The sequence below is a fragment of the Corylus avellana genome, chromosome 3 (assembly GCF_965113065.1).
Source record: "Corylus avellana chromosome 3, dhCorAvel1.hap1.2, whole genome shotgun sequence".
NCBI classification, from domain to species: Eukaryota; Viridiplantae; Streptophyta; class Magnoliopsida; order Fagales; family Betulaceae; genus Corylus; species Corylus avellana.
Genome location: NC_142492.1, coordinates 10,056,634 through 10,069,687, shown reverse-complemented (window position 1 = coordinate 10,069,687; position 13,054 = coordinate 10,056,634). Strand labels below are relative to the sequence as shown.

Sequence of the window (13,054 nt, the reverse complement as noted above, 5' to 3'; positions counted from 1 at the left end):
TACAAGAGGGGTGGGTGGTATAAGCAACTTTTTTCATCGTTTTTTTTAGTCCTTCCATCTATATTTTGTCCAAAAATTGAACAACTTACCATGTCAAAAGCCTTTCAACGCCGCCGCCATGTGTTTAGTGTAAAAAATCATGAGAAAGATTGGCGTCGCCCGGGTTCGAACCGGAGACCTTCAGTGTGTTAGACTGACGTGATAACCAACTACACCACGACACCATGGTGTGACATTGGTTTACAATTTTATTTTTAGAGTTACTTCATCCTCAATAAAATCTTTACTAGAAGTGTTTTTTGAGAAGAATGAAAAAGAACTAAAAGAGAGTAGAATGAATGGGAAGGAAAGATTAAAGATATGCATATTTATTATATCCATTTGTTAATATTTTTTTTTATCTTCTCAAAACAAAAAATATCAATAAACAATTCAAACACAAAATACTTCTATAAAAAAAAAAAAAAAAAAAAAAAAAGATGTTAGGTAAATGATGTGAAGCACCACCTATTTGATTATCCTATTGTATTCTAAAGCAAACCTGATCAGATATTCTGATGAAACTATCCATCATACTAAAATGACTCTTCCAACTGATCAGCTGATATATTCAACAATACATATATCACACCCATCTGTAAAACTTTATAGTAAAGCAAGTAGGACTAAAAAAATAATTAAAAAAAAAAAGAATCACAAAATTCTTCTGAACTTTCGGTTTCTTTCAACCTAATAAGTAGAGATAAATAATTCATATTGATAGACTGTCTGAATAACACAAAAATCTAAACAAAAACCTTGTTAAATTGCTCGGAATAGACAAATATGCCATTCCCTCTCTTAAACTTTCCAAATTTCTATGATATTTGATAATTAGTAAGAAATGTTTGTGGAGTAGAATTGTTTGGCAACATGATTTGAACTGATTGATATTCTCAGTAATATGCAAAAAGAAAAATTGATATACAATGAAGATAGTGGGGCAGCCCACCGTGAATTCTTATCCAAGACGCATGTTTTTAGCAAAGCATGGGGTGTCCCTCTCTCTATTCTATAAAAAGGGCCTGATGATAAATGTATACAGATTGACCCTGGTCTCACCGGCGTTGGTCAGAGAGCCATATTGTTCACAATCCCCCACCTGAACAACCGACACTACATAATTTCTGATTTTTTTTCTTGTAGTCTGGTCCTTCATGTACCCCATTGTACAACTCAATGACAACACAGGCCGCCTTGTTTGAACAAATTGGATCCGTCTGTGTTATATATATATATATATAAAGATAGAAAAAAAAATTGAGTATTTTATGAGTTTTTTGAATTTTAGGTTGTTTTTTAATACTTTTTATTTTTTTAAATAAGAAACGAAAAAGAAAAAGAAAAAAAGTATTACCAAAGAAAGTATATTTTCATTTTTCTCACAATGTCCTTCCAAGTTCCTAGTGATTTAGTTATAGTGTAATTTTACAATGACATGATTAAAGATTTCGAGAATTTTTTTTTTCAAACTAATTTATTAAATTGACAATTGTTCTTAAAATATAGAGGGTTGCTAAGCATTCTAACACTTTCCCCCAAATTCTCTTTCCCAAATGATCTAGACCCCACATTCATTTAAGAAAAAAAATATATTATTTATTTATTGAATAGATCAGATCATCTGAGAAAAAAAATTTGAAAAAAAATGTTAAAATATCTAGTATTATCCTAAAAGATGTGATGCTCACATGTAAAAATGATGCTCTATTAAAAAATACATATGAAAATTATATACTCTAAAATATATATAACAGTTGAATAACCAGGGTTTTCTTTTTCTAAGCAATACAAGGGAAACAAGATTATTTGGGTATGTTTGGTGATATGTTTTATGGGGTATTTTTTTGTTTAAAAAAGCGTTATGATACGACATAAATTTAAAAATATTGTGTTATTTATTAATATATTTGTTTTGAAAAAAGAAAACAAATAAACGAACAAACGCGATTTTTATTTGTTCTCTTCTAGAGAAGATTAGCGAAATGAAAAAGGGGCTCAAGGGGAAAAGAAACTAACTAGGCCGACTATATTTTATTGAGTAATGCTAAAAATTACACTTTTATCTCACCATATTAGCGTGATGGACTAACAATCCTTTATTTTTTTATTTTTTTTATTTTTTTTAACAATGATTAATTGTCACTTCTCTATCTCACAATTATCCCACCATATTGATGTGATAGACTTAACAATCCTTGTTTTTTTTTTTTTTTTAGGTTTAACAATAATTAATTAGCACTACCACATCAACATAATGAAATAAGAATGTGGTTTTTCATTTTCTTTTAGGAAGCATTACTCCACTCGTGCGGTTACATCCACCAACTGTAAGCTGCTCATAGACATCATAGTGAGTAGTTGGGATAAAAAAAACCTAAACAGGAAGACTTATTAAGCACTTAACATTCATATCAGCTAAATTAGACAACAACTAAAGTTACATGCAAACTAACTGTAAACTGCTCAGAGACATCTTAGTGAGCAGTTAAAATAAAAATACCCTAAACATGAAGACTTAAGTACTTCAACATTCATATCATGTAAATTAGATTATAACTAAATACAACGGTTAGCCATATTAGATGATTGACCAAAAAAGTGGACCTCTATGAACATATTAGCTTTTTAACCCACTGGCATCCCCAGCTTGTCCAAGCGACCAGATCCTGGGTAGGCTTTACTTGCAAAGTTAGCATGCAAATTAGAGAGCTTTTGTGCACTTGATCTTGATTCAGAATACCTCTTTGCTGAACTAGACCTCTCATATTGCGGCCTTTGTTTAGGAGCACTGAGAGATCTCGCCTTAGCCCTAGAAGATTCAGTGTAAGACATGTAGTTTGGGTGGTCCGAGTAACCACTCAAGAAGCTTCTTGATCCATCACTCTTTGTGGGAGTAAAGGGACTTCTTTTCGAACCGCCGCCTCTCGATGAAGCGGAAAATACCTGCGGGCTATTGTCGGCGGTGAAGAAAGCGCCGTCCTCAAGTTCATGGGAGAATTTCAACGGGCTTAAAGATTGGACTTCGAAAGAAGATGGACTTGGAACTGTGTGATGGGTGGTTGAATCCTTTGAAGTGGTAAAGCTATGACTGTACTGATCAGAGGCCATAACATGATGAGAAGAGTTGAAGAGGCTTTTGCGTTTAGTGAAGTGGGGTTTTCCTGAATCGATCTCAAGGATCTTATCACTTTTCTCATCATCTGTGGTGCCAGTCCTCGGTGAACACCCCCGTTGATCGGATGATCGTTCATCCCTCCGACTGTCGGACCTATTCCAACCTAAGTGCGCTTTGTCATGATCGCCAATGAGCCTTACGTTTGATTTTGAGCCATTTCTCTGCATATGTAGGGATGTCACATAAGCCCCAAGTGATGTTAAATCTAATAGCGTGTGGAATTGTGAAAGAATAACACACAAAGAAGGATCAAAAACATACCTTGAGCACTGGTGATTGATCATGTTTTATACTCTTGGATCTGATGACATGCTCAAATTTTTCAGGGGTTGCTGGACCCTGTATATGGAATGAATTGAACATGAACAACTGATTAGGATAAAGTACATTTTGTTCTCAATCCAGAACCAATATTAGAAAGCACCCGCAAACTTTTATATTGTACTAATGTAGGCAGCAGCAAGATCAAAGGAGAATGACTAAACAACACTATAAATGAATTTCAAAAAGAGGCAAAAACCTGCTGATTCTAGGAAGATTAAGAAACATAAATATTTGAAGTGCTTTATCAAGTGACCAAGTCCAAGCATAGCATAACTGTAAATAAACCTTGACACCACACTCTTTAAAGCAACACATAATTAAAAGCAACTTTTGGAAGTGAATTATGTAAATGTAAAGTTTCATGGAGCAAAAAGAAAAGGTGTCCTCAGTCCCTAAAGTGTAAAACCTTTATCAAGGAACCCCACAGAGAGGCTGTGAAAAAAACTCATAATATATTAGAGTAAAAGGTGAATGTTGCTTACAGTGTGGTGGAAGTGAGAAGACTTGCTACTACTCGTATACGAAGACTCCGAAATTTGGGCCCGTCCAGCACGCGCTCGTGCCTGGGCTCGTAACAATGCTTGCATCCTCTGCAACCACTCTGCTGTCCTCTTCCTTTCAATGTGACCTCTAACCAGTGCCTGGAGCTTCACCAATCCTTTCAATGCCCGCAATGCTCTCCTCGCCTTTAACACATCGGGGTAAAGTTACTCAGCAAACTTATGATTATAGAGCAATCAAGCACATGATCAAAATCAAAGGGTACAAGAATCTCAAGCTATGGATTAATATAAAGCATCACTGGATTCAGATAAACTTAATTACACCATCATTGTGCCCCAGAAATGTCCATACAATAATCACCAAATAAAACAGCGTCATTGACAACCATCAAAGAGCTGTTACAATCATGTACCAGTTATGAGATACGGTATGAGGAGAGGACCACACTGTTTCATTTATTGCAGAACTTCAAATTTAAAGGCACTCTTCAAAAGTATGGCGCCATAATAGCTTTGTGGGGTGAACCATATGAACATTTAAATGTAAACAGGCGCCTAAAATGAAACCATAATTCAAATCCAAGGTCTGGAAAAAAAGTCTGACAGAAGATGGAGAGGAAAAGGACATCTCACTAGCCGCACTACAAAGGGTCATAAAGTTTATGCATGCTCTGACCATGGTGCCTATGCTTTTCCTACAATATTAAAGCACCCAACCAACCTGCTTTAGGCAGAAAAGTCATAACTAAGCCTCTTAAGGAAACAAACACCCTCAAACCAAGAAATTTTTTGGTGGTTGGGACCCATGTCACACCCACCCACAGCTGCCCTACAAGGCTAAAAATTATGTGCAAAAATCAAGGCACCAACCACCAATCATTCCTATTTACTTCATTTTATTCTAAGCCAATTTACATTTAACATTTCATTGGCTATTCTATTCGCAGTTGCAAATTGATGCATGTAAAACTTTAACTATAAGTACAAATTGAAGTATCAGAGCACTTTTTATTAGCGTAACAATTCACGACATGAACCAGCATTTATTATTAGCTTGACAAATCAGATAGAATACAGTTATGAAAATTTAAAGAGACAACAAATGGAAATAAATGACGACATGAACAACAAACATTAACTCAAAAGTTATAAGATGAGATAAGAGGGGGGGTGTGAGAGGTCACGTGTCGGTCCACACGGTTTCTGGGACAAGTGAGTTCACATGCATAAGGTAAAAAGTAAAAGCTTCATTTACAAAGTGCAGGGCTTTGTAGGTATTAAAGGTTTTGAGTAAAACGACACGAGAACAGCTCGGACGAAGCAATTTCCAGCGAAAGAGAGCGTTACGACATTTGGACGTGACATTTTACCTCAGAAGGTAACTGAACTCTGATACTAGAAACGACGTCGCATGAATCATCACTTCCATTTTTAGGAAACTCGAATCTTCCAGCGAAAAATGCGTTTTTTTTTTTTCCCTCTTAAAAACGAAAAAAAAAAAAAAAAAAAACGAACAAAAACGACACGTTTCGTCGGAAGCAAAAACCAGGAGCTCGAAGCCCCGAACGAGGACGAAAAGACACGTGGTATCTTCTAAACCACGGCAAAGACAACTGTAAAAATCCGGAGGTGCTAATCCCGTAATTTCATCGAGATTACCGGCCAATCTTAATTGAATTATAGAGAGAATAACGGAATAGCATGGGGATGAGAGAGAGAGAGAGAGAGAGAGAGAGAGGGATTCTACCAAGCAGCCTCGAAAAGCGGACTGAATCCTCAACGCTGCCCATTCTTCACGCGCCGCAACGACGAGGCTGCCGCTACCGTACGCCGCGGCGGGGTGTCCGGCGCACCTCCCGCTGCTGGTCAGCCTAACCACCGCGGCAGCAGCCTGGGCAGCCGCATGCGCAGCCTCCGCGACCGCCGCCGTAGCCACGGCCACCGCCATCGCGTGCTTGGTTGGATCCCCCGCCACGCCCTCCTCGTGCCCGTACGAGGTTGTCGCCCTCGCCGCCATCGTCGTAGTCGTTTCGTGGGTGTGTTTGACGGCGTGGTGATCTTTCTCTCTGTACGACTTCACGAAGCTCCATCTCCGTTTCTCTTTGGGAGGCTTCGCCGGAGCTGCGGAGGCTGGAACCCGCGCGTCGGGCTTTTTCAGGCCGAGTAGGCCCCGGAACCACTGTGATGCTCTGCCCATTTGGTCAGTGAGAGTGAAGAAGAAGAAGAGCAAGTGGGTTTGGAAGCTCCATTTGCAGCGCAGAGAGGAAGCACAAGATTGACTACTTGTGTGAGAGAGCAAATTGCTGTTGTTGTCGTTGATGTTTATATAAATAAATAAATACAGAGGAGGTAGACGGTCCAAATTGCCAAGGTAAAAAAAAAAAAAAACTAAGTAAAAAGTAATTTGGATTGCGCGTGCGGATCACGCGGGGTAAACTTTTGGAACAGGAAGTGGCACCGTGAGGCGAATATGATTCAATATGTAATGTAGCTTTGTGTAATTTACTTTTATGTCCACCATTAATGTTGTCAAATCTAAAAATGTCACGGTTGTACCTTATTTTCAAAATTAATTAATTATGTCATTAGTAAAAATCAAATATCCTTGGAATGTAATTGAGTGTCATGATTGTTTTTGTATTTTATAGCGTTTATGATCCAACATTATTTGATTGTTTTTTAAAATGTTAAGCCAATATATATATATATATATATATATATATATATATTTGGACATGTTTGCGCAAGAGAATTAAGGGAGATTCGAATTAGTAACTTTTATTTTATTAGGCGTAGTTTCAAATGATTGAACTATTATTTAGAGACTATGCCAATATATTTATTATCATTTCAAATCAAACAGGTAGGATTGTCCTTAAGGAGTAGCTCAATCGATTATAGATCACGCTTAATGAAGCAAATGTTACTAGTTCGAATTCTCTATTTCCCTTCCCTTCACTAGTTCTATAACCATGGTAGTTCTTTTTTCTTTTTCTTTTTTGACCGTGGTAGTTGTTCTCAATCACAACAACATAAATTTGGATTCCTACAATTCTATTGAGGCATTTTTGTCTAAATAAGAGGAAGAGGGAGCATAAAACTATAAGAGTGTTGTGAGAGCTAATCGCTAACCGTTAATGGCATTAACAATTAACGGCTTTTGAAGGTAGTTAAAAAAAACCGCTAACCGTGTAAGTAGATATGGTTAGCAATTTTATTTTATTTTTTTTAAAAAAAAAAACCAGGCAATATATATTATATATTATATTTAAATATATAAAAATATATGAATTTAAATATATATAAAAATCTAGAAGCGATGTCGTGTGTAGTAGGGTATAATCGTATTACCATAAAAATGACATCATTTTGATTTATTTTTTTTTGATTTTTTTGATTTTTTTTTTTGAATTTCTTTTAAAAAGCGGTTAGCAGTTATTATGGTTATTAACCACTAACCGTCAATTAAGTTGGGTAACCGCTTAGGCGATTAGTAAATTTTACTAAGTGAATATTCAACCCTACGACTCTCACAGCTTTTTGTAAATAATAATAATAATAATAATAATAATAATAATAGGCAACCTTATGAATTGAAAGTCATTCTTCATTTTAAATATTCGTGGTTTGTTAGCTAAATTTCTCGCTTGATTAAGATTTCAATGGTGGTTTAATTATCGCGCTCCTAACCTGGCCAAAAGGATTGCAATTTTTTTTTTTTGTTGAAAGCATTCCCATTTTCTATTTTGAAAGGATCCCCTTAGGCCTTAGCCTATGTAGTTGCTTTATTTGTTTTTGGATATGTTTTCCCTTTGTTGTCTATCTTTATCTCATCTATTAAGAAAAAACAATGAACACTTGTTAAAGTTTAAGTTTAAAGTTCGAAGTCTTACTTCTACAATAATCCTTTTAGAACCATGCTACAATAGTTGGGTTATCTATTTAAGATTAGTTTAAACAAAATCTGAACACCTTCATCATAAAGAGAAAAAAAAAAAAAGGATAAAGACACGTGTAAATACCTTTTATTTGATGTTGTTTTAGATATTAAAAGTAAATAATGCTATAAGTCCTCTTAAAGTTATTCAACGTAATTTTAATAAGCATATCATTTTTAGAAGAGCCCTGTAAGGACTTATAACATTATTCAGTAAAAAGATATAGGATATCTAGATTAATGTAATACTAAATAAAGGACAATTGTTCCTAATATTAATATTTTTCTCAAAACAACTTGTAGGGTTTTTTTTATAGGGAAAACTTCACTTTAAACTCTTGAACTACCATGCGTTTTGAGAAGACCTCCAAATTTCAAAAACTCCATATTTCACTCCTGAACTTTCAATTCGATGCAATGTACCCCCTCCATTAGTTTTTCAATGTTAAAAGTGATAAAATGACCATTATACCCTTGATTTTTTTTATAAATTTTCAAATCCACCCTTAATTTCAAATTAAAAAATAAATTTATTATAAAAATAAAAATAAAGTGACAGGGTCACCCACGGTTTGGTCACCTTGTGACCATTTTTTTTTTCATTAAAAAAAAAATCGAAGGGTAATTTAGTCTTTTTAAGGGTTTTTGTTAGAGTTTAATGGAAAAAAATTGTCGGATGGGGTAAATTTCATAAAACTGAAAGTTCAAATGATGAAATTAAGAGTCTTTAAAATTTGAAAGGTCTTCTTAAAACGCACGAAAGTTCAAAGGTTCTTTAAATTTTTTTATTTTTTTTGTTTGAAATAACAACTTGTAGGGTTTGATCAATCTTGACTTGTGCATATTATATGATCAAAATATTGTGACCACATATGAGAAAAAGACGATGTCAATTGACTACCTAATCATCTCCAAATATAAAATTGGAGGTGGTTGAATTACTTTTTTTGGGCTATAAAAGTGATTAGACTACTCTTAATAGTTAATATGACCTTTGGGATTAAATTACGAACAATCAACAAGCCACCCTCTTTCTCTTTTGTACTCTTGTGTTGGGGTGAATCATTTAAAACAAATGGTTTATAATAAACGTATTGTCCCCCTAGATACTCTAAGTGATCTCAATTATGTTAAGAGTATTTATTTTGGTGTAATAATCAAAATTAATCCAATCAAAGATTAAATTTCATTAGAAAAGAATCCCACGTTGGGGAATAGTACAAGTCTACATGAGTCAATAATACAATGGCATGTGAGAATTAAAGTGGCATGCATCTTATACACATGTTTTGTGAAAACGAGTCAACTCCATGTGCAAACTTTCAAAGCATTCACCCAATAAAAATGACTTTACGATCGGATCCTCTATACTTATAGAATTATCATCATCGTACTCTTTTAACTTAAAAATTTACCAACAGCAATTCCCTTCCCTTGATCACAGTGCTACATTAACTTTCTTGTGAATATATATCAAAATTGGTGTTATTTTTTGACGTGTCACTTTGGCACTTTATCAAATGACGAGGTCAAGGAGAAAGTGGTATGCTGCTTACACCTTATCTTCAAACATATTTGTGTATTAATTTATTTAGGATTAAAACTTATATAACAATAATCGTGTGTAATGTAACATACAGGAAATGATGGAGCAGCTAATTGAAACTGACTTTGCAGAATTGATGGATGGACCCTAGGGGACGATATGGTATGCATTGGACGACGCGTACACCCAGGCGCAAGGCAATAAGCTTGAATATGCTGGTCGTGTTCGAGGGGTTGGTAAAAATATTCTACCTGTGCACGGCAATATTCATTCCTATTATATACCGTCCCAAGCACGGTCACTAAACCTTTAAGCTCGACGGTCTCGCAAATGATTGAAAAATTACTTGAAGCTGAAAGAAAGCAGCACAAGGCACAGTCGGCTGTACAGAAGGAGCAGATGGATGCGATATTAGCCCAGCAAAGAGAGCAGATTACTGCAGAGGTTACCGCGCAGGTTACTGCGTAGATGGCTGCGCAATTGGTGACGTATGAGGCCCGATTTCGTGTGCTTGAGGGTTCGAGACATGTCAAATTCGAGCTTGAGGTGACTAATGTTAGGGCTCCACATGACTCAAAGTCCCCAGCCGGTGTTATTGTGAAATCCTCAGTAGATAGCCGATCAGTTAACACTATATTATTTTTGTTTCTCTTTTAATAACACAATAATCTGCTGAAATGATTATCATTTTAATGGTAAGTAATTTTGTTTGATAATCACACTTTGTGCGTATTTTTCTAGCACACATGCATGTGTATAACACATTTGCAATGTAATATGTGTAGATGACGTAAGAGTAGAAGCTGAGGACGGTGATCACAATGAAAACCAATAATGGACTTTGGCTGGACAAAAGTCTCGTTTATCAAGACATGTACCCCTAGTTCAGAATCCCCGTACGTCTATATTTTATTGCATATTTAATCTTACCATATTTGTTGAAGCTGGTTGAGTTGGCTGCCTCATTTTGTTTTTATCCCTATATATATATATATATATATATATATATATGTTATACTCATTTTCACCTTTTGTATGAATTATCATATGAGCTTTGTTGTTATTTGTTGGTTTGGTGGTGCCTACTGGTTAGAGCTTTGCATATTTAATCTTAGGAATAATTACCTTTTGCCCCCATCAACTACAACGCATTGTCACTTTCCCCCCTAAACTGCTAACTGTACCACCCGACACTATCAAACTACAATTTTGTACCCAAAAGCTCCATTTCGTTAGTCAAAAGGGTTAAAAAACTTGAAATGACTCAAATACCCTCACCTTATATACAAAAATTACCATTTTGGGTTGGCTGCCTCATTTTGTTTTAATTCAATCCATTGAATTAACATATATATATATATATATATATATATATATGTGTGTGTGTGTGTGTGTGTGTGTGTGATTTGTTATATGTTAAAGTTGTTTATGCGACGTTTATAGATTTGTTAAACCTGAATATTGTTCAGTATGATGACCTTCATATACTTTGGCGTTGCTCATTGCTTAGAACTTGATAAGATTCTATCATGTTTGCTGATTGATTATTTATTTTATCATTTGCAGTTAATGCGGAGAAGTCGAGTGGTCATGATGGTGTTGACTCGGATTTGGTTGGGTTTTTTGAGTCATGTATTCGCGAACAACTTAAGTTGTATATTTTTTTTTATATTTTGTTGATGTATATATAATTGGATATATTTGTTTATTAACAATGTTGATGTATAGAGACAGTTTTAATTAGTTGATGGATTATTTGTGATAGTTGACAGTTTTTGTGTAGATTAATCTATAGATATAATTAGTAGATATAATATTATTTGTGATAGTTAATGGATAATTGATAGTTATCTTAATAGATTGTTAGTGCAGTCTACATGTGTAAGTTGTATGTCATGTGCGGTGGCTTCTAATTCGAGTATAACGCCCCAAGAATTTTTTTTTCTACCAAAATTGGTGACGAGTTAAGTCTGAACCACCCCCCAAGTGTCTAGGGGTGGCCGAAGCCACCCCAAAAGCTAAACTAGGGTGTGGACGACGACCCCTTTTTATTTTTTGATTTTTTTATTAATCTTTTCATATTCTGATTTTTATTTTAAAATTAAATGATAAAAAATTGCAAAATGCCAAGTGCCCTTTGTCACCTTGTGGGAAATTTATTGCATTGTATCATTTCCCGTTTGGTAACGTGTTGATTTCTGACACGTCTCCCGTCTCTAAAGGGTGACATGTCAAAATCAACACATTACTAAAAAATTTAGTAACATGTCGATTTCTGACACGTCACCAAAAAATGACGTGTCAGAAATTGACACATTACTAAATCCCCATTAGTAACTTCTAATCTGTTAACCTGCCACACACATGACTAACGGGCCATTACCAAAAGTGACAATTTTTGTAGTGAGTGTAAAAGAGTAATATTGTCTTAATATTAAAGTTGAAGGATAAAATTTACAATATTACTCATCATTTTACACTAAATGAATATTATCCATTTCAAATGAAATGAAGAAGATCTTAAGATCCCAATTTTGGAGAAATTTCTGGTTTAAGAAGCCAAAATGCTAAAATGATTTTTTTGTTTTTTTACTCTCCAATGGGCTCCCTATTTTACTGAAACATTTGGAGAGCATTAACATTACTCCCCACTAATATGGGGACTGGGATCCTCTGGTCTAAATGGACCGAAGAGGAGTAGGTTCTTGTTATTATAAGGGCAAAATTGTCCAAAAATTCATTTGATGACAATTCTTCCGTTACAATAACAAGGACCGGATACTCTCATTGAGCACTCTTCACTCTCCAAATGTTTTATAAAAAACAAATTAAATGTTCGGTATTGTCTCTCCTCCGCATTTTTTTTCATGGCTCTTTTTCTTTATCTCACATATTCTTTCTATTACAGTATATTGTGGAAAACAATTTAATTTTTGATTTTTTGACATCTACACAAGGGGAGGAAAATATAATTTGACATTTAATTATAATAAAATCAAATCAAATTTGAATGCAGTCTTACACTGTCCAGACCCACAAATTTTCTGTGTAATATATTGATATTGGAGAAGTTTTTTTTTTTTTTAAAATTATTTAAATGAAATAGTGAAAAAAAATTGTAGTTAACATACAAAATAAATTTAAATATCTCACTTGCTAACAATTCAATCTCCTTCACACAAAAAAACGTGTTGCCCAGAACAATCAAGTCCTTCAACGTTTTTTTCTCTACAAAACTACCTTAGTTGCTAGCCATACGAACCCTAAAGGGTAAGGACAGAATCCTTATTCTAAACATTTGAGACAAAAAATGTGTCAAGAATAGATTTGTTGGCCAGCGTCGTTCACACGAGGGATTATTTGAAATGACCTTATTACCCCCACTGTATTTTCCTAAGCGAATTTTGGTCCCACCCCTTATTACCCCTACTGTATCGTAGAACAATAAGCTGTGGGCCACCACTTTAATTGATCAGATCTCGCGTTAAGAGTACAAATCTTGGCGATAATGATAGCTCGCGATCCAA

At 34.9% G+C, this 13,054-nt stretch overlaps 1 protein-coding gene and 1 non-coding gene across 2 annotated transcripts; both read right to left on the bottom strand.

Moving 5' to 3' along the window:
* Positions 1-150: 150 nt before the first annotated feature.
* Positions 151-224, bottom strand: TRNAV-AAC (transfer RNA valine (anticodon AAC)). The gene has a single exon. It is a non-coding gene; the product is annotated as a tRNA-Val (tRNA).
* A 2,193-nt stretch (positions 225-2,417) lies between these two features.
* Positions 2,418-6,359, bottom strand: IQD22 (IQ-domain 22). The gene is made up of 4 exons (XM_059588932.2): positions 5,792-6,359; positions 4,024-4,227; positions 3,479-3,556; positions 2,418-3,378 (listed from the first exon to the last, which is right to left on the bottom strand). Exons 1-4 carry the CDS (start codon positions 6,239-6,241, stop codon positions 2,668-2,670), a joined length of 1,443 nt encoding a protein of 480 aa, XP_059444915.2. The 5' UTR covers positions 6,242-6,359; the 3' UTR covers positions 2,418-2,667.
* Positions 6,360-13,054: the final 6,695 nt, after the last annotated feature.